Genomic DNA, 19,565 nt, shown 5'->3' on the forward strand with positions numbered 1-19,565 from the left:
GTGTTGAGTTGGGTGCTTCTGTGAACTTGTGACTTCACTGGTGCCATCTCATCAGCCTGTTTTGAGTGGCGCTTGGATGAGCAATCTCAACAGGCAGTGTTCTCTGATGTTTCTTGAATGTCTGCTTGAGGGTTGGAGTGGAGACTGAAGGTACATGCATTGAGGTATCCATGGAAACAACCTGCCTCTGCTGCACTCAAGAGAGCCAGAGATCTGACTGGATGGGAGTCAACAAGTGGACTAATGAAGGGGCTGAGCAAAGATGAAACTCCAGTACTGTCTGCTGCATGTGGGAGCATCTCTTTATCACCTATTCATCCGTGGGGGTGGTCATTTACCTTCTCTGTGAGAGCACTCCAGAGCAGTTCTTAATTATCATAGTGAAGGGAACAGTCTGCACACCCTCAGTTCAGCTCACACTTTGTGATTTGACTACACACTGTTAAAAAGGGTCTTAACTACATTATTTTTTTCTTACATTCTGTTTCAAAGAGCTTTATTTGCAAGTTTATTGCTATCCACTTCAAACATGCATCTCTCAGGTTTATAGTATTCTGCGTTTTGACGTTTCCTGTACAATCACGTAATAATTCCACTTTAAAATGGAACTAGCGACTGGCATTTTCACTGCCAGTTAGAGAGAGCTATTCATTGTTATCTGACAATTTGACATCAGATTTTTTTCATTAACTATAAACGTTTAAAATACCTTTTTGATCATTATTCATGCCTTCTGTTCATAAGAGTCACTCAACAACTGGCAAAAACTACATGCGATGTGGTTCTTGTCACGGTTCCACTGAAATCAGGTGTTTCGAGTACCGTTCCTGGCACGATTGGCACTTGTTTTTAAGCAAACAAACAATACCAAATGAAAACAATGGCATTATTATTGCACCTACGTTCGTTCATTCTGTTTACGTGTGTCTCCTCTTCTGGAGACCGTGCGAAAGGATATGAAGTTATAGCGGCCGGTGGGAATTCGTGTGCAGCTGAAAGACGTTGACAATGAAAACCCTGCCATCTAGTGGGAGAAGTATACATATCAACAGAGATATGCAGAACTAAGGTCTTCACAGGAAAATAAGAAAGGCTACAAATAACAGGAGGTCATTCCATCCATTTGGCTTGTTAAGTTGCTAATAGCATAATGTTTAAAGAGTTCTTTTCAATCCTTTCCTAAAGGATACAATAGATCACCCACATGAGCTGGATCCAGACTTACTCTTTAGTGCCTGCTGTTCTTCCATCTTAAATGGCCCTAAACTGAATTCCTACTCCTATATTTGGGTCCTTGTGTTGCTGCTGATATCAAAGTATTCCTTTAGTAAATACATTTAAAAGGTTACCAGTGTTAGATGTCAAAAAGATTACTGGCATTAAGATACTTGTCATACAGCACCAAATCTGGGATATCATTTCAAAAAGTTTAGTGAAAGCCTGGAGCTGATCTCACTGCCTAATGTATTACACTGAGTCTTCATCATTCAGGTACGTGACAAATTAACTTGGTAAAGGAGTATTCTGATTTTGAAAACAGGTGAGTATCACCTTCCAATCAATTTCCAAACAAAGCAGGGGTTTGCAAAGGGAGATTTTGCCGTTTCTGTTTCTGTTAACTGAGACCTAATAACATTTTCCACTGACACTTAGATTCTCTTATTCTTACACACTTTAAAATACTCATTCTTACCCCATATTAATTTTGGAATATTTTTTTAGCTGTTTGGAGGAAAAGCACCGCATACTGTTTTATGGCCAAAAAAAAGGTTAAGATTCCACACCTGATGCAACCTATTGTTCTCATAAATGTTCAAATAACAATACTGCCAAGCCTTAATGAAAGCAAATTTCAACAAGAGGTCCTGGAAGTCACCAAGAGAACACACCTGGAAGACCAGTCCTGCCAGTATTTTCTCCAGTGAAATGTCGGAGGAAAACACGCTGTTCCTTTTGTAATGAAGTAGATCTTAAGTGAACCTTGCAACAAATGTAAGCCTTCAGTCCAGGGTTAGATTTGTTGCTCAATATTGCATTGGGGGCTTTTCTCTTTATTAGTTCTGGAAGTGTATTCAGCAGGAATCCAGGCTGCCCTCTGAGGGATACTCAATGCACGATGTGGTAATGAGTAACAGGAAAGGTGCCCTTGGAAATAACTGGATGATAAATGAAGATCGGAAACCTGTAAGTGCCTCTGAAACACAGGAGAATAATGACGTTCACAGAGCATCTGATGTGATGAGGCCGAAGCTAGGAAAACAGGACAGTGGGAGAGGAGGGCGGTTGAAGAAACCACGCCTGGAGTATGCAATCTTCTTGGCAAAGGGCGTTCTTCAGCAGAAAAGAGCTGTGTGTGCCACATGGGACAGCCATGTTGGTCTGAAAAATATTTACTACGCTAAGACATCTTGGAAACACAGACAAACACATGATTCTGCCTGGATGCCAATGGTGCATATGAGATTGGCTTTTTTGGATCAAGATGCAGAAAATGTACTCAAGGAAAAGAACAGAACAAATAAAAGCTCATTATCTTAGCCCGTGCTCACATTGCTTTCATTAAATCCTACATTATTTATGAAACTACTGTACATTAGAGAAAAAGCACACAAGTCCTGCTGCTGTAGTCAAAAATAGCTGGAGGTTTGGAACTATTCGGCATGATTTGTTGACTAACATGACCTCATGTGGAGCAAATAAAAAAATGCTGATTTACAACAGTCAGAGCTATTTGTTTTGCCTTAATAAAAATCTTTTCTAAAAAAGTTTAAACTGGTTTATAGTTCTTTTTCTTACAAAGAATACTTCACATGTTTTGTAACGGCTGTATATAGAGGTTCGAGGTGGGGTTTTACATTAAATTACTAAAAAATAATGTTATATGTTATATATACAAGTTTATAAACAATTACGTAGAGTCATAAGTGCATTTCTCTGCATTAAAAGCATTTCTAAAATGTTCATTTTTCCATTTTCTCCAATGGAAAATGGGTTTGTTTCAGTTTTAGAGAATAGCACATTTCAACTTGCATGCATACTGTATGCATATGTGTATGCATAGGGAATTATGCCGAATCTTGTTTAAAACCCTTAACCGGAAGTTCAGGACGTCTGGTCGGGGTATAAGTACAGTTACAACACATTCAAGTTAAGCTTCTGCCGTGATCAACAACATATTTTGTAACCGGTTAACAAATCCTTGCACATCTCCAATATCCTCTCAATTCTACCATTAAACTTGTTTACACCGGAATGAACATTAACATTAATATTAACTCTAATAGTTAAAACTAGCTGTCAATAGGTGAAATCTGTCCATTGAGAGATTTAAGGCAGGGTTTATACAGGTTTGAGTAAAAGCAGGTTTTAATAGCTCTCCTTTGTTTGTCTGGCTGTAAATCAGGTGAAAATCAAACACACCTTTATTACTTTCTTATCTTTTTAAGTCCCCGGAGCTCCATAATAATAATGATCATCATCTTTTTTTTAACTTGTTATAATGTTTTCTAATCTTGATTTATTTTTTTGAAATGCTATGAAAACCACGTCCGGACCTGGTTTTATGAGGCCTCATACAGATTTTTTGTCTTTGTTCTATCAGTGCCAGATTTGTATCCAAAGTAGTAGATACAGTACATACTGGAAAAGGCCCAGAAAAATGGGTACCTACTGTATATGTGCTGGAACCTGAAAAAAAAGACTTTTGAAGGAAACAGATGTGATCTGTTTACTGTTTTATTTGTTTCAGACTCGATGCCCAAGTAGCGACCTTGGATTTAATCCCTGAACCAGGCCTGTACTGTCTGTACTTTCCACGATAATAGGCAAAATTTACCTTTGTGGGGGCTGGGTGTTAATGAGGTCATCTGCTGAAAACCTCAAAATCTGCTTTTTTGTTTAGGCCAAGTGGGACTGTAGAAACTAATGATGCTCTCAACTGGAAAATGTTTTTGTCTCAACAGACATTGAAACAGACCATGAATTGTTTCCTGTTATTGAAACAATCTAAGGCTTGTTCTGAAGTGTTCACGTCAGCAAAGGAAAGCTGTAGCACTACCTTTCTAATTGTCATTTAACGTGTAGCGCATTATTTTTTAAAAATGTGGATAGGTTATTTTGGGTTTCCCAGCTTTGCTTGCACAGTCAGAAACCCTGAGAATCTAGATAGGTGCGGAGTCTTACATTACAGGGCTACAGGACAAAGGCAATAGACAGGGTCCTGTTTCAGGCTGGGATGACGTATTATTATTTGCGTGGCACAGACACCATTATAAAATTACAATTTATAAATGGTAAAATTGTACGAATTGTTTACAATTGACAAATTGTGAAGTAAATAAAAAAAGAAACCTTTAAAATGCAATAAAACAATGAGAAAACAATAAAAAATAGTGAGACGCATGTTAGAGGGGAAATGCTCATCACACAGCACAGAGACATCAAATATCCAGTGAGTGGTTAACAACACTGAATTATTGATCACAGCAAAGAAAGCCAATGCCATTGAGCAAAGTGCAGTATCAGTGAGTGAGACCACAGACGAGCTTTGTAGAGAGACTGAGCAGATCTGGTTTAAAGTTGGAGCTACAACTTTAAACCAGATCTGCAATGTAGAAGAGGAGCAGAAAGCCTGGCAGAAGAGGAGAGGTAGGGAGGTCAAGAGGGGGGATCGAGAGAGTTGAGACACTAGAGATACCCTGGGCTGAATGGTCAAGACAGTGACAGGCAAGATTGGCCACTTCAAGGGAAGGCTGGAGTAATAGTGTGGGATGAGAGAAACAAGGCAGAGCAAGTCTGATTTGAAGAGTACGAGTAGCACTAGCCAGGAATGTGACCAGGAGAGAGTTAAAGAGGAGTCCCTGCTGGAGTGTTCTCTCCTTATTCCATTCTCCAGGAAGAAGTATGCCTGGAAGTCTGAAATGATTCTGGAAAATGGTGCTTTTGGGGGATTTTGTAATTAAGGATTACAGCTTGCGGGTGATGGAGAGATGGAACTGTGCAGGAAGGAGTGAAGTGCTCCTTTATGTTTTTAAGAGGATTATTTTCCTCTTCTGGTTAATGGGGGGTTATTTTTGGATTTTTTCATGGGTCCCTTGTGTCCCGTGCATCGTTTTGTTCTGTGGGTTAACAATACTCCACAAGGCAGCTTAAATGGAGCATTAAAAACTTCTCAAATCCCACATGGGTTCTCAAGAAAGCATTTAAGTGATATTGCAAACATGTGGCAAAAGCTTTTTGCAGTCACTGTCAAACAAGCCAAAATAGGAACATTTTCAGCCTAAATGTGAAACATTACTGTACATCTGACACAAACATAACATGCTATCACTAGTTAACACTATCCCTGCCTTCGGTTCATTCTTCTCAGCATGGACTGAGAAGCTGGTCACGACCGATAGGAACACAGATGGATCGAAGTACTGGCAAATCGCAGAGGAAAACCTACTTAAGACCTACCACAATGTCAACACACAATGATTCAGTGCTGTAGAACTCCAGGACTAGGATAAAGAAGCAGGGACTTAAATATTCGTTTTAAAACACACTCAGTTTTTCTTGTTGTGATAAACAGGAAATTACATTTTATTTATCTATTTATTTTATTTATTTAACAAATTTTATTTGTTTTAGTTTTGTCATATAATGTAGCCATTCTCAGGAAAGCTGTGAATTATTATTATTGTTATTATTGAGCTCCTGGAGTAAAACTGGAGTAAAAAGGAAAATAAACTGCTAAATGTTTGTTTGATCTTCTTCTTACTGTTGTTGTACAATAAGTACTTGTTTGTCTCGGGAAAGACAAATAATCTCAGGAGCAATTGATTGTGATACGCATTCAGATAATACAGGAGATCCAATTGAGTGAAACACGAAACTTTATGTACATGCTCTCTATGGTGCAGATTCCCCTTAAACAACCGTACGGACTGTATGGTCATCATTTTGCCTCAAGGGGGTGTCGTGTTGTTAAAAACGGACCAAAGTCAGTTTCGGGCCCTTGGTTTTGTTTTTGAGAAGCGTATAGGACTCCGGACTGTCGTGGGTTCATTTTCCCGGTAGGGCCTGGTGCGGCTGAACGTCAGCTCGCCATTGTGGCTAACAAAATGATCTCAATTAACTTATTTGGTTAAATAAGATATACTATTTTTTATTATTTGATTGCAACTAAACCTAATAAATATTTTGCAGTAATGGAGCGTGTAGCGTTTGTCACTGGAAACTGCAAATAAGTAGCACTATAAAGTACACACAGTATTTAGCAATTGCTTACAACATTTTATTTTCACCCTTTTCCGCCTTTTTGAAAGAGTTTGGGGCAAAAAAATATATTTCAAATATTTTTTTCAATATTTTCAGTATTTTTCAATACTATACTGTAGATGAATTGCCAGTTGTATTAATTGAATATAAGATATAAAATTCCATCCCGTTGTATTATTTAAAAAGTGTATATATTAACTTGTTTATTAGTTTGTTTGCTGTATTTTTAAGTTGGGTTTTTCCACAAATAACATTTGAAAACAGGCCATCAAATTTCTGTTTCTGTTATGTAAAAGATACCACTTTATCAAGAAAAGCCTGGTAACAAAGATATAAGTACAATTCTGAGAATGTCTGAAACGCCTGCTGGCTTTTTTTAGAAAACAGGAATTATTAAATTGAAAAGGAGACTGTTACAGCAAACGAACATTTTATTCCAGTTGCTTTTAGGTTACCAAAAACCCGTGGGTACAGATAACCGTTTCACATACACCGTGTCTTTACCAGCGAATATAAGTTTAAATAAATTATTAACAGCTATTTAAGGAGTGGACTGTGGCAATATTATCCATTTGAGGTGCAGTATAGTATCACAAGTCTGACTGTGGATTTTGCATTTATATGAAATGCGATTTTTGTGAATGTCAGTGTTTTCTATTTTTTGCTGTCTGAACAGTAATAAGGCAAGCCTCAGTGATGAACATATGAGGTCACTGTGTAAAAAATCTGGAAATTTACCAGCTGTTCTGCTGGTCAGGCAAACCGAGGTTGTAAGAGATTGGCCGCCGCCTGTATTTCTCGTCTCCTGTTCGCTAGTTCCGCTGTCAGCCTGCCTGAGTGACGGGGATCTCAGCCGGCCGAGGTGGGAGTGGTACAAAGGTTCGGCTTTGTATGGAAGGAAACTCACTAACTTTCAGTGTCTGAGAGGAGTGGGACAGATTCATCGGGGGTTTTGAAAAGCTTTGAGAGGAGTTCATCATTACTCTGTGAGTTTATCACCTTTTTACTACTTTCTTTCACGTGTTCTTTGTCAGCATTGTTATGAACTGCTAACCCTATTTTAACAGATGTACTTTCATTACTGGTGTTACCCTACGGTATCTGGTGCTAAGTCTAATTACGAAGAAGCGTGTTAGATTTTATTTACATTTTAGACGCCTTTCTTGTACGCTAATATTTTTTTTTCTGTTGACCATTTTCTTACGGACAACATGCACAGTATATATATATATTGGTTTAATTTATTAAATAAAATCTTTAAAATGTCCCTACACTGAAAAATATGACGGGTTCTAGAAGTCATACGTGAATGATTGGATGCTACTGTACTGTATTTCTCTTTATTCCTCGTAAGTATTTTTTTTCTGATTTTGCCTATGTACTTTGTAATTATTTTGGGAGAAAGTACTGTATGTTGCCCGACTTTAAAATAGTTAATATTTTTTTCCGTTACATTACTCAATATAATTAGAATAGTCTCCCCTTATCAGATCACTCATTGTAATATTATTTAAAGAAAAGGACGCCTTACAGTTTCCGGATAAAGTCGGCCAAGAGTCACTGACCACAGAGTTACCGCTAAACCCATTTTACACTCTGTAGAATTGTTTTGGGATTCTTATGTGCTGAGGTATAGTACTGTGCTAGACAGCTAGGCTACTGTTTCCATAAACTGGAGAACAAATGAGGAAAAAACATTTCTGTTGTAAAGTCACCTCTAGCTATCTAATTTTGTTGCACCTTTTTTAAATAGTGCACTAAAAAGTCCTAGAATTCAAATCTCAAAAGTAAAATATATTTGTTATCATTTATAACAGTGAAAAATGAACGTAAATAGATGTTTTCACGGTACATTTTACGTTGTCATCTGGATTCAATTAAACTTTCGTCAAAATATCAGTACAAATACTTTACCCTTTGGAACTTCTGCGAAGTTAGCACCAGTTCAGCATTCAGAAAGATTTTGATATGTTTTCGAATTGCCAATATTTTTTCTGTATCTATAGTTTATAGCATGTAGAATATCATTGTATCATATTTATATAATGCATTAATTGAGTACTATCTTTTCCAATGCGATGATTTATTTAATTTAAAGACAGGTTAATAGTTTTTGCAAAGGCGTAGCTGAAAAATGCGTTCGGGTGCAGTAACGTTTTACAGTGGGTATTTGCATTTACTGATTGTGTAAGGCTTTGCTTTAGCTAGATATTTCGTAATGCAGATTCGCCTCTGATGCGTATGCGACAATTTAAAAAGTGAAGTTATAATATAAACTGTGAGAATTAATCTTTTGTTAACTGGAACACTTAAAATAATCCTTGAGGTGCACTTAGCTACCTAACATCTGTTGTGTTCATTAGCCTCCTTTTTAATTTCCTAATGTTGTTAATCAAGATATCCTTTGTTTACAGCGGGACAATTTCCGACTTTTTATAAAGGAATTAGGCTATTTCCAGTATTTTCTCAGACGCAAGCAATTTAAAAGTGTACTACTAGGGTATACAGTAGTTGTGCATTTGACAGACTTTGACAAATCTGCCAGTAGAAAAAAAAAAGTGCTTTTGTAATTTATGCCATCCCTAGTCATCAAATTATGTACATTGTTTGGCTCTGTAACATTAACCACAAAATTAGAAGAATAAACAAAACATTTTAAATTCTAGCTAACAGTGTGATTGTCATTTAATACAAACCACAGTTCGGTTCAGCTGAATCCTCAATATTATAGTTTTGTTTCATGAATCGCATGACATTTCTCATTCGAAACAAAATCTCATACACACATTTTATAGTTTTATTAACAAAATGCCTCCCCTACACACAAATTGTGTGTAAAATATTATACAGTATATATATAGTGTGTTAACTAAAAAACACATAAACGAAAACTGTACAAATACCTGTGAAGTGAACTGTGTACAGTATATAGAATATTTGTAGTGACTTTTACAGACTTTTAAAGATATATTTTTTTAGACAGATGGAATAATTGGAGTTCTGTAGCAGTTTTTGGTCCTGATCATTACAGACGTACTTCTTATAAGGCATTGTATGGCATAATAAAATCCTATCATACTCATTGTAAAACAGAATAATAATTTACATTCCAGAGAGTCTCGTGTAGAGAAAATAAAAAATCTGCACACAAAATTATTAATAACACACGCTATTTTTGTTACACATTAATTGAAGCAATACTTTGTAGACATATTTTGGCATTATATATTTGTATTTTATTGCAAGATCCCCAGAAACATAAATCTTCACATAAGAGTTTTGGAATAATTCCCTTGTCTTCTTCCCCAGCAATTTAAGACACATCAAGGCTGGATTGGTGTGGACAATCTTGTCTCACGGACCCTTTCAGAAACCCACAGCGACACTGTCATCAGACGGGGACGAGTTGGCCTGAACTTCTTGACACTGGGTAGAGAAAAGTCATCTGGAGTCCTCAGTCATGGAGAGAGCCACCCTGCTCCTTCTCATCATAGTGCTGCAGACAGGTACATGTGCTGGCGGTCTTCCTGCTAAATTCTCTCGCAAACCTCACAACACTGGGCAACAATAAAATGTAGTTGGTGTTTATATAGCAGCCGCACAGTTTTAATCTGCTTTTGCATCCATCCATTTTTTAAATTATTTTATCCAATACAGTGTACAGTTGCGATCCCGGCAAGAAAAAGGCACAATGCAGGATACACCCTGGATGGGACGCCAGTCCATCACAGGTGACACACACTCACACCAGGGCCATTTTCCCCAGAAGCCAATAAACCTACCAGCATGTCTTTGGACTTTGGGAGGAAACCAGAAAACCTGGTGAATACCCATGTGAACACAGGGAGAACATACAAACTCCACACAGATAGGACCCCAGCAATTGAACCCAGGACCCCAGCGGTGTGAGGCAGCAATGCTAACCATTGCTCCAGCATGCCACCCTAATGTGGGTCCTCATAGTTTGTAAAGGTTTTTATTCTGCTTTGCTACAAAATTTTATTGACTTTTCTGTGCAGTGAGTTATAATATGAATATAAAAAGCTCCCTTATATAACGGGACAGAAGATTTCTCTCCAGGATTCCTCAAAGTGTTAAAGCTGAAGGAGAAAAAAAACACATTATTGTCTAGTTTTTCTTTGCTCTGATACTGCATGTGCTAAAGATAAAGACACGTGAACAAAACATTTAATTTCAACAGATTTGATGAAGAATAAATAGAAGTAAAAGAATGTGGTGTCAGTGAAGAAGAAAAATGATTCAGTCTCGATATCAAATAACCAACATCTATGAAGTAAAACTTGTTACACAGACACTTTCCTGTAACAATGCAAGAAGCCTGTAGGCTGAAAACATTCACCCCAAATCTGCAATTCAGAAGCAATGTTCCCTCTAAACTGTGCGCATGTGCACGCGCACACACAGGTTATGAAACCAGCGCACATGGGAAACTGAACTGCGCATAAAAAATGAAATTCCCCCAAAAATATGATAATAATAAAACAAACATGGTCGTCAATTGAAGAATGATAAATTGAGCAATGAGACTGGCTGCGAGAGGCCCAACTTGGCTGTGTGCGTTATTATTGTGACTCGATCATCGATATCTATGCTCTCGTAGTCTCGTACCTCACTGCTCATGCTCGCTCGACACTCAGTCTCTATGACTGGGCTCGTTGAATCGGTGTTCCGGTCTTTTGGATCTGTAATGTGTATATATTTTATCTCTCCCAATTAGGGCAATCGGTGCCATTTAGCTGTGCTACTTGGAAGTATTCATACTGAGAATCATTTTCATTAATGCTCTGAGCTCGGAGCACTAGAACAATTTAGTCACAATTAATGTTTTTCTATAATTCCAGGACTTGATTAACTAGTAAAACAGAGCTGCCTATTTTTGGTTCACAGGACCTGTTGTTATTTGATCATCTAAACTGAGCTTTCTGTTACCAATCTGAGCCTTCATGAACTGTACTAGCTATTACCTTATTTAAATTATTTACTTTTTTGCTCCTGAACATGGTGCAGATTTAGCATAGTTGTTGAACATTTTTTTTCAAGCATCTCAAAATATCTTTCTAAAACCTGAAGACAATGAAAGCGTCTGGTTACGGAAATCAAAGGATCACTTTGGGGGTCGTTTAGAATGTAAGCCGGAAGACAGTGTGGCTCAGAGAAGCAGGACTGTGAGGCTGTGTACTACAGCCTGATGCTTTCAGCTTCCTATGTGACTACATTGGAACTGAGAGTGATGGATTGAGTTAGGGTAGACCTGGGGGTAAAACTGTTTGCTGGAAAATCCTGTCTTGCCTCCTCCCAGCTTTAGGGTGATTCTCTAAGACAAGGGTGGGCAACTCGGGTCCTCAAGTGATGATTTCCTGCAGGTTTTAGGGGCACCTTTCAATTACCTCCCTATTAAGACCTGGATCTGACTGGATCTTATCCACTTAATTGGTTCAATTAAGTCATTAAGGTCTGCGATGGAATGAAAACCAATACCAAACATGGCACTTGACGTTGTCAGTCTCTCCGATCTCCAGCCTTGCTCCCTGGCTGGCCACAAGGCCGCTGTCTTCACCTCCCCACAGAGTTCAAAATGCGCAGGCCAAAAGAAAACTACAAAGCATTTAGCAGAGTGGGAGGGGAGAAGACAGAACAAGGAGCAAGCGATCCAGCTTAGGAGCCATAGAGGCCCTCCATCCTCAGGAAGCTAGACTGGACGGGGGCATTATGTCACCATCAGATAACACAACACAAGGCTGACAGGGAGAGACGACGGCTTCTTAGAAAGTTTGGGAAAAAAAAGAATTTCCCTACTAAATATGGTGTCTGGAGTCTAAATAAGCATCCCCCCCCTTCACAGAACACCACACTGGTTGTCCAGACTGGGTGGCAGTGAGACCTACCGACGCGACCAGTTGTCGCCCATGGAGACTGATCTCTATCTCTATCGCCTTGCAATTAACAATCTGCTCTCTCGTCTGTTTTTTTTTTTAAGCAGCCAGTCCCCTGCGTTTTTCACTGATATATAAGGCAACTGGTGATGTTGGGTTCCTTGGGGAAAGTAAGGGCCAGAGGTGTAATGATAGGCATTGAGGTACTATATGTGTACTGCTTTGAGAAAGTGGGCTAACTGATATGCAGAGGTAGGAATGTGAAATTTAGCAGCTGAAAATACAATGAGAAGGCCATTAATAATTAGAAATGTATGATTCATATTAGCAATATTAAATTAAAAAGTATCTGTTTTTTGTTTATGCCTGGAGAGTGTTTAAAGCTCTGGATTTTCACTGATCATCTGGTCTGGTTTGACCAGCCCGAACCCATTTGTGGATCTTACAGTAGACAAACAGGTACATTGTCCCCTCTTCCCCCTGTTGTAAAACAAATACATTTTTTAAAACACTCAAAGGTGGGAATAGAGTATGTTAGCCTCTACAGCTAATTATCTCACGTTGTAGTCTTGTGATCAAACATTGTTTTCTCATAACTCCTTTCGTGCTCCACTTTGAAATAAACCCATCAGGCCAGAGCTCAAGCAATGATGTAACCTTACATTACTGTTAGCGAAACAATTGAGGAATGAGGACAAAATGAGGACATTTTTGTGATACAATTTAAATGCAATACAATAATTGCAAAACAGATGGATTATATACACATTTTTTGTATACACTTTTAAAACACCTTGTGTGTTTCTTTTCTTGTGGTGAAATTGCTCCCCTGGGGATGAATAAAGTATTTTGAATTGAATTCAACTCTATCAGAATCCAAGAACGCTAGTGTCAGCTGCTAATGATGCCTTCAGTTTCAGCTAGAGATGTTGTGGACATTCAAAGTCAGGAGTCCATATGTGTCCCTGAGACCTGCCTTGTGTCTGGTCATTGCTAATGTCTCCTCATTCTGAGAGGTTGAAGAGCTATTTTAAACATTCTACAGCTGTGTGTGCCATGCGATGGACTGGTGTCCCATCCAAAGTGTATCCTGCCTTGTGCGTTTTGCTTGCTGGGATATGTTCTTGTTCTACTTGTGACCTTGTATTGGATGGAATACATTTTTTAACTCAAAGTCTTCCTGGAGTTTATTTAAGTTTAAGAATTCTACAGTCACAGATGTCCTAGTTCCTTTCTGTAATGAACATTTCTCAATGATTCAGTCAGTAACTTCTTAATTTTTTCTTTTTTTTTTACGTTTGCACTTTGGTTCTCCTGAAAGAGACTTTGTTAGGGGTAGCCCAAAGTTAGCGGTTTTACCCAGGGCAGTGTGAATTTTTTGCTCTAGCAAGCAGCAACAATGAATGAGTTAGAACTTGTGCAACCATCTTAGCATGCTGCACTAGCAGGAGACAGGTAAGCTCACAAGTCTGCTTGTATGTGTTACTAATGACATGGAAATCAAAATTTGTTTGATTGTAAAAAAAGATGTGTGAGAACATTTTCAGTTAAATATAAATATGTATTATTTATATAATAAATATAGATATAATATTTATAGTTAAATATTTGTACAATACAACTTCTACAAATACGTCCGTGGAGTTCTGAAACAAGTTCAGAATGTGATTTACTGAAGAAAAGAAAAATTTTGCAACCTTCCAGCCTTCAGGGAAGGTCAATATATTTTTTAACATTAAAAGGAAGCTGACGCTAAATTTAGCCACAAAATTAACAGGCTTCCTATTTAGCTCGCTGACACAGGAAGAACACAACAAGTGAAAAAGCCATTGATGAATGTCACCCAAACTGTGGAAAATTACAAATACAAACTTGCAAATACAGACAGCTCATTGGTGGTCAAGGATATAGTAGAGAGAAAACTTTAGGTGTGTGCAGTACACCAATTCTATATACTGTAGATAACATTTTCAGTGATAATAATAAAGAAAGGTTTGACAGCCAGTGATCAAATTATTTCAGCAGGGCAGTGCCTTCTCCCTGGGAAGTAGAGGGAAATTCTGATTTTTCCCTTTTAAAAACTTGTATTTTCCTGGATGGACGCAGGCACATGGACAGGTGTCTTTTGTTTGATTTAAAATGTTAGAATGTTTTAATAAAATAAACTTTGTCTCTTTTAATGTATTTGTAGTTAGAGAAATCTTTAAGTGTATTTTTCGTAAAGGAATTGCCTTATCGAATTTTGGCGTAAGAACACTAAACTTTTTAAATCAAACTTGTAGCTCAAGGTTGTTTTTACAAATTGTATAAAACAGAGTGACATGAGGCTTGCCAACTGGAACTTTTTCCAGTACATAAGATATAGTTTTCTAATTCTAATTTGTCATAGCAGCGCGTTCCAAATGCCTCATTAGCACTGTGTTTGATAAACCCAGCAGAATATTCCCAAACACACCAGTGTCAGCAGCCGCCATCTGCTTGGATAAGCAATGCAATTTACAGTTGTTATCTTATAAAGGCATCCAGCAAGACGTTCAAAGGGCTGAGATACAGTAGGAAACAAAGGAAACAAATTCTTCAGTTTCAGATGTTTTGGGGTTAAATGTCCAATTGTTATTCCTCTTAGAGATGTGCTTCAGAAGCATGGATCTTACAGGGAATTGTCGAAATATTCTGTGAGATTTTAATAACCTTTTCCATTTCATAAACCATTTGGTCCATTCTGTTTGGTGAATTTCTTATTTAAATGAAGTGAAAGCAGGTGCTGAACACATGATTCACAGAGATATACTGTACTCTATGAATGGATGAATGAAAGAGAACTCTTTAGTTGCAATAATGTTACAAATAAGAGGAGGTAATTCAACCCATTATCCACTTTACCAGCCACAAACACCATAAAAACTAGAATGATCTGCTCAAATGAATTTAATCTTTCCATATGCCAACAGAAGCACACTACTCCAGGAATACCTACGATGCATTTTAAAATGATTTAAGAGAAAAAAACTGAAGGTCAGCTTTTTACTTTTTGTCCAGGGCTCCGTAATGACCATTTCAAACTTAGATTGTGATTTTGTTGAAATGACTTGAATCGGACTCTTTCGATCAAATCCTTCCTCTGAAAGAATGTCTGTGTGTTACTGGGGAAGAGAGGCGTCATAGCAGTGGGACTGCTTGGGGACACTCATGCCCTCTGTCAAGCTCTGATAAGAACTTGTTTACCTTCCTGTGGATAGTGCAAGCTCAGTGTTCGGCCAAGGAAACTCTGGGACAATAGGTGTGCATAGTAGAGGCAAACTAGACCCCACCCTCCCACTCCCCAGCTTGACCTTGGATTCAGGGAATTTATTCAGTCTCCCTGACTGACACTCGGTCTTGCTCTTGCTGATCGGTCTTTGGTAATAACTGTCTGGCTGCAGTATCGTTACCTTTTTAACATGAATGGATGTTTGTACCCGATTTGTACGACAGTACACATATCAGTACAAAATAGATTTAACCCCCCCCACACCACTGTTCAAAGACATGCTGGTAGGTTAATTGGCTTCTGTAAAAATTGGCCTTGGAGTGAGTGTGTGGGCGTTTGTCTCTGTGTGTGCCCTGCGATGGACTGGCGTCCTGTCCAGGGTGTATCCTTCCTTGAGCCCGGTGCTTCCCGGAATAGGCTGTGTGCAGCCATGACCCTGAATTGGATAAGTGGTTATTGGAACTGATGTGTCATGATGTATTGTATTTATAATTAAGTTAAGTATAGTAATAAAACTGTTACCAGATAAAGTAGAAAGTCACTTACTATCTCTGTTGGATCATATAATGCCGGAGTTAATGGAAAACTCATACCAAAAAGTCATATAAAAAATAACCTTAAAAATGCAATTAACAAAGATTTGTTTATTCAGTGTCTACTTAAACAAATGTAGCTGCTATCTTTATGCACTTTATTGTCCATTTTTGTGTGACTTGACATTACAGAAAAGTAGGTTTGTGATTGTAACTGTGTTAAAATCAAATTTGCACACTTTACAATACAGTTTACTGAGTCTGGTACTCAGTCCAGACTGCTAGAAGGCAAACAGGTGTGTTGGAAAAATGACAGTCCTTGCCACGTGTTCATGTTTGTAACTGATATGATTATTTCTACCATTCTGTGGTAAAAAAGATGGCAGTCTTGCTTTTTAATATACATTTTAATTAAAATTATATATTGATACCCATTGGGCTTGCCAAGAATAGGAAGCCAGGCTTCCAATATTAATGGTGAAATCAGAAGATTTTCATTGTTTCAATATTTAAATGTGTATTTAGTTGCAGTTTTTGCAGTCTGTTATATTTACAGAAAGCTTTCATTAAGAAAAAGTTAGGTCTTCTATTCAGGACGTGAGTTTTTTTTTTTGCATTTCCCTATCAGAATTAGACAGCAGGCTTGTGTTTTTAATCTAAGAGAAGCACAAACAATAATGCACTTCCTTGGCAAGGCTCTCTGTGAGTGGTTGTGGGTATCGGCCTGCCTGCTTGGGTGATGTGGAAAGCAGCTCAATAAAGGAAGTCACAATTTCCAGCATATGGATAGCTGCCTACGTTTAAAGTGTCAACTTTGCACATGGGGATTGTTTTATGTTGAATGAAGATCGTCTAAAGAAAAAAAAATGCAGTTTAGAAGAACCACAGTGTTTTGTCACATTCCCTTGAATACTTTGCAAGCCGTGCTTTTGTTTGAGTTACTAAAACGTGTGTCCTGCATAGAAACCGTCTTTTTTCTGTTGAGAAAACATCGCTTATAATCACGTTGTTTCTGGTCTCCCAGTTATTTATCAAATTCATCTGAAAATGAAACAATTCTTATTGCAAATATAATTTACTTGCCCATTGTACTGTCTCGGAGTTAAAAATGAGATCTCATTAAGATCAGAAAAAAAGTAATTCAAAGAGATCTGTTTCTTTCAATAAATTTCCTCTGTGCAAAGAGCATCTGTTATATGCTGTGGGATGACTTGCTTTATTAAAAATTGTCCCCGGACAGCTGAGCTTATTTTCCTGTTTTGCTTAATTCAGTCGAGTGGATGCACTTTTTGTTGTACCACTTTTTGCCCAGGATAATTTGAAATTTAGGCAAACTAGAATTTTAGACATTATATTTGCATCTACCATGGGGAAAAAAACAACTTTGTTTTAAGGGATATTGTTTTGAAAATGATCCCTTAAAAAGATCACAAATTATATTTGTTTTATGCCATTGATTAGAGAGATTTTTTTTAAGTAAGCATTTTTTTCCATTTAGAGCTTTGTAAGAAACATTGATTGGAGATAAAGGTATATGAGCTTCCTAAGTTAAGACACAAAGGAATTGTGGTATTCTCTGTAAACAGTCTGACCTCTCCAATAGCACAACTATCTGTGTGACCACCTGCAATCAAATGACGAGGGGTCTCTCTTGGGCAGGTGATGCTGAGTATTACAATGGTGAATGTTGATGTTCTTGCCATGTCAGTAAAGAATGCCTTGGGAATATGTTTGCCATGTGACATCACGGTAATACTTTGTGGAGCACCAGGCAGTACTTGAATACTCTGAACTCTTTAGATAGCCATTCAGAATTGTCACTTGGGGATTGTTGTTTCTTGTACTACGATAGCTGGCCAGCTCAACAAATAGCATATGTTTTAAAAACAGATACCCAGTAGTCATGCCATATAATTCGCCAAACCGCTTTATACCATATGGTGTCGCGGGAAGCCGGAGCCTACCCAGCAAGCAACAAGCACAAGGCAGGGTACACCCTGGACAATTTAGAGGCCACTGTAAGGGCTGAGGGGGAAATTTGGCCCAGACACGGGGTAACTCCCTATTCTTATTGAGAAACACCCAGGGATCTTTAATGACCACTGAGAGTCAGGACCTCGGTTAAATGACTTATCCAAAATATGGCGCCCACTACAGTATAGTGTCCTCACCACCATACATTACACGGGGCATTAGGACCTGCACAGACCACAGGGTGCGTGCCCCCTGCTGGTCCCACTGACACCTCTTCCAGCAGCAACCATAGCTTCCCAGGAGTCACCCAGGTACTGACCAGGCTCCACCCTGCTGAGCTTCAGTGAGAATCCAGTTGAGAGCTGCAGAGTGATATGGCTGGATCCCCAGAAGTATACACCAAAATAAATTAAAACAACTGCAGGGAAAAGCAGCTAAATTAAAAATAAAACAAACTCTGCAAACCTAAAAAGGGTGCAGTTCTGCAGATACTGCCAGAATGTGGGGATCTTGCACTGTTTGGCCAATGTGAAATGTCTGTGTTTGTGGTAATATGACTGTGGTTCAGATAAATCAAAAATTCTACTTTCAGGTCAATCACAGATTTCATAACATAAAACTAATAACTCTAATTGGTTGTTTGACAATTTGGCTCCCGCCTCTCACTCCTCCTCCCTCCCAACCTTTGTTCTCCCGCTACTTTACCTTTGCCTACTGCCCTGTCTCTCTCACACCTGAAGAAGGCTCCACGGCCGAAACGTTGTGTTCTCTTTCTTCTTTTTTTCAGCATGGAATAAACCTATTACTTGTTCCCTTGTTTGACAATTTGCCTAGAGGGCACTTATGACTTAAGAGCATAACCCTAAGAAGTCAGTTGCTAATTGATCCAAAGAGCTCATATACCTGTTCCTTGAAAATTCCATACTTCATATAAGCTTTTGTGCAAATAAGTGCATCCTGTTCTTGATTTTAAGTGCACTTCTGCTTAGTATAACTGGCAAACAAGAAGCTGCCATAAACTGACAAGATTTTAATTTACGAATGGTACTGTAGGTGCCACAAACTTTTCACTTGAGTCTAGACCCACGTGTGATTGATATCATGTTCTATATGTCTTCAGTGACTATATAAATATTTACTTCTCCCCAGACCTGAGTTTGGTTGGAATGCTTCTGTGTAAACAATGTATTCATGGAATAGAAAATTGAAGGAACAGATAAAAATAGATGAATGGAATCTTACGGCATTCATAGCTCAATTAACTGGAAATCACTCAGCAGGCTTGTTGGCATTTCCTTAAAGTCACAGTGCCATTGAGTGACAGGGTTTTAAATAGCCAGCACAAAAAGACTTCATGCTTTACTTTGTCTTTAATTTATACAAACAGAATGAGCATATATAACACTGTCATTCCACTTGTGCCTCTGGACATTATACTTTAGCATAAAGTGCCCCATTAGGACAATACCCTGTTGATAAGACCACCAAGCCAAAGCCTTTAATCAGCAGCCTCTGTGAACATTATTAATTCAGAACTGCATTAGATAAGGTTTCGGCTCATATGCAGTCTTGATACTGGATATAAAAACACAAACAGGACATATTTTCTGCAACAACAGGTGAAGAGCTGGGTGAGCTTCCTGGAAGAAATTA

General features: G+C 38.2%; 1 protein-coding gene across 1 annotated transcript in view; it reads left to right on the forward strand.

Annotated features, from left to right (window-relative positions):
- The first annotated feature begins 7,116 nt into the window (after window positions 1-7,116).
- The window catches only part of LOC107079860 (endoglin-like), a 48,614-nt gene continuing 36,165 nt past the window's right edge, over window positions 7,117-19,565 (forward strand). The window contains exons 1-2 of the mRNA XM_015366901.2: window positions 7,117-7,247; window positions 9,571-9,767. Coding sequence (XP_015222387.2) covers window positions 9,722-9,767 — 46 coding nt within the window. The 5' untranslated portion in view covers window positions 7,117-7,247; window positions 9,571-9,721. The remainder of the gene's footprint in view (window positions 7,248-9,570; window positions 9,768-19,565) is intronic.

The sequence above is a fragment of the Lepisosteus oculatus genome, chromosome 24 (assembly GCF_040954835.1).
Source record: "Lepisosteus oculatus isolate fLepOcu1 chromosome 24, fLepOcu1.hap2, whole genome shotgun sequence".
NCBI classification, from domain to species: domain Eukaryota; kingdom Metazoa; phylum Chordata; class Actinopteri; order Semionotiformes; family Lepisosteidae; genus Lepisosteus; species Lepisosteus oculatus.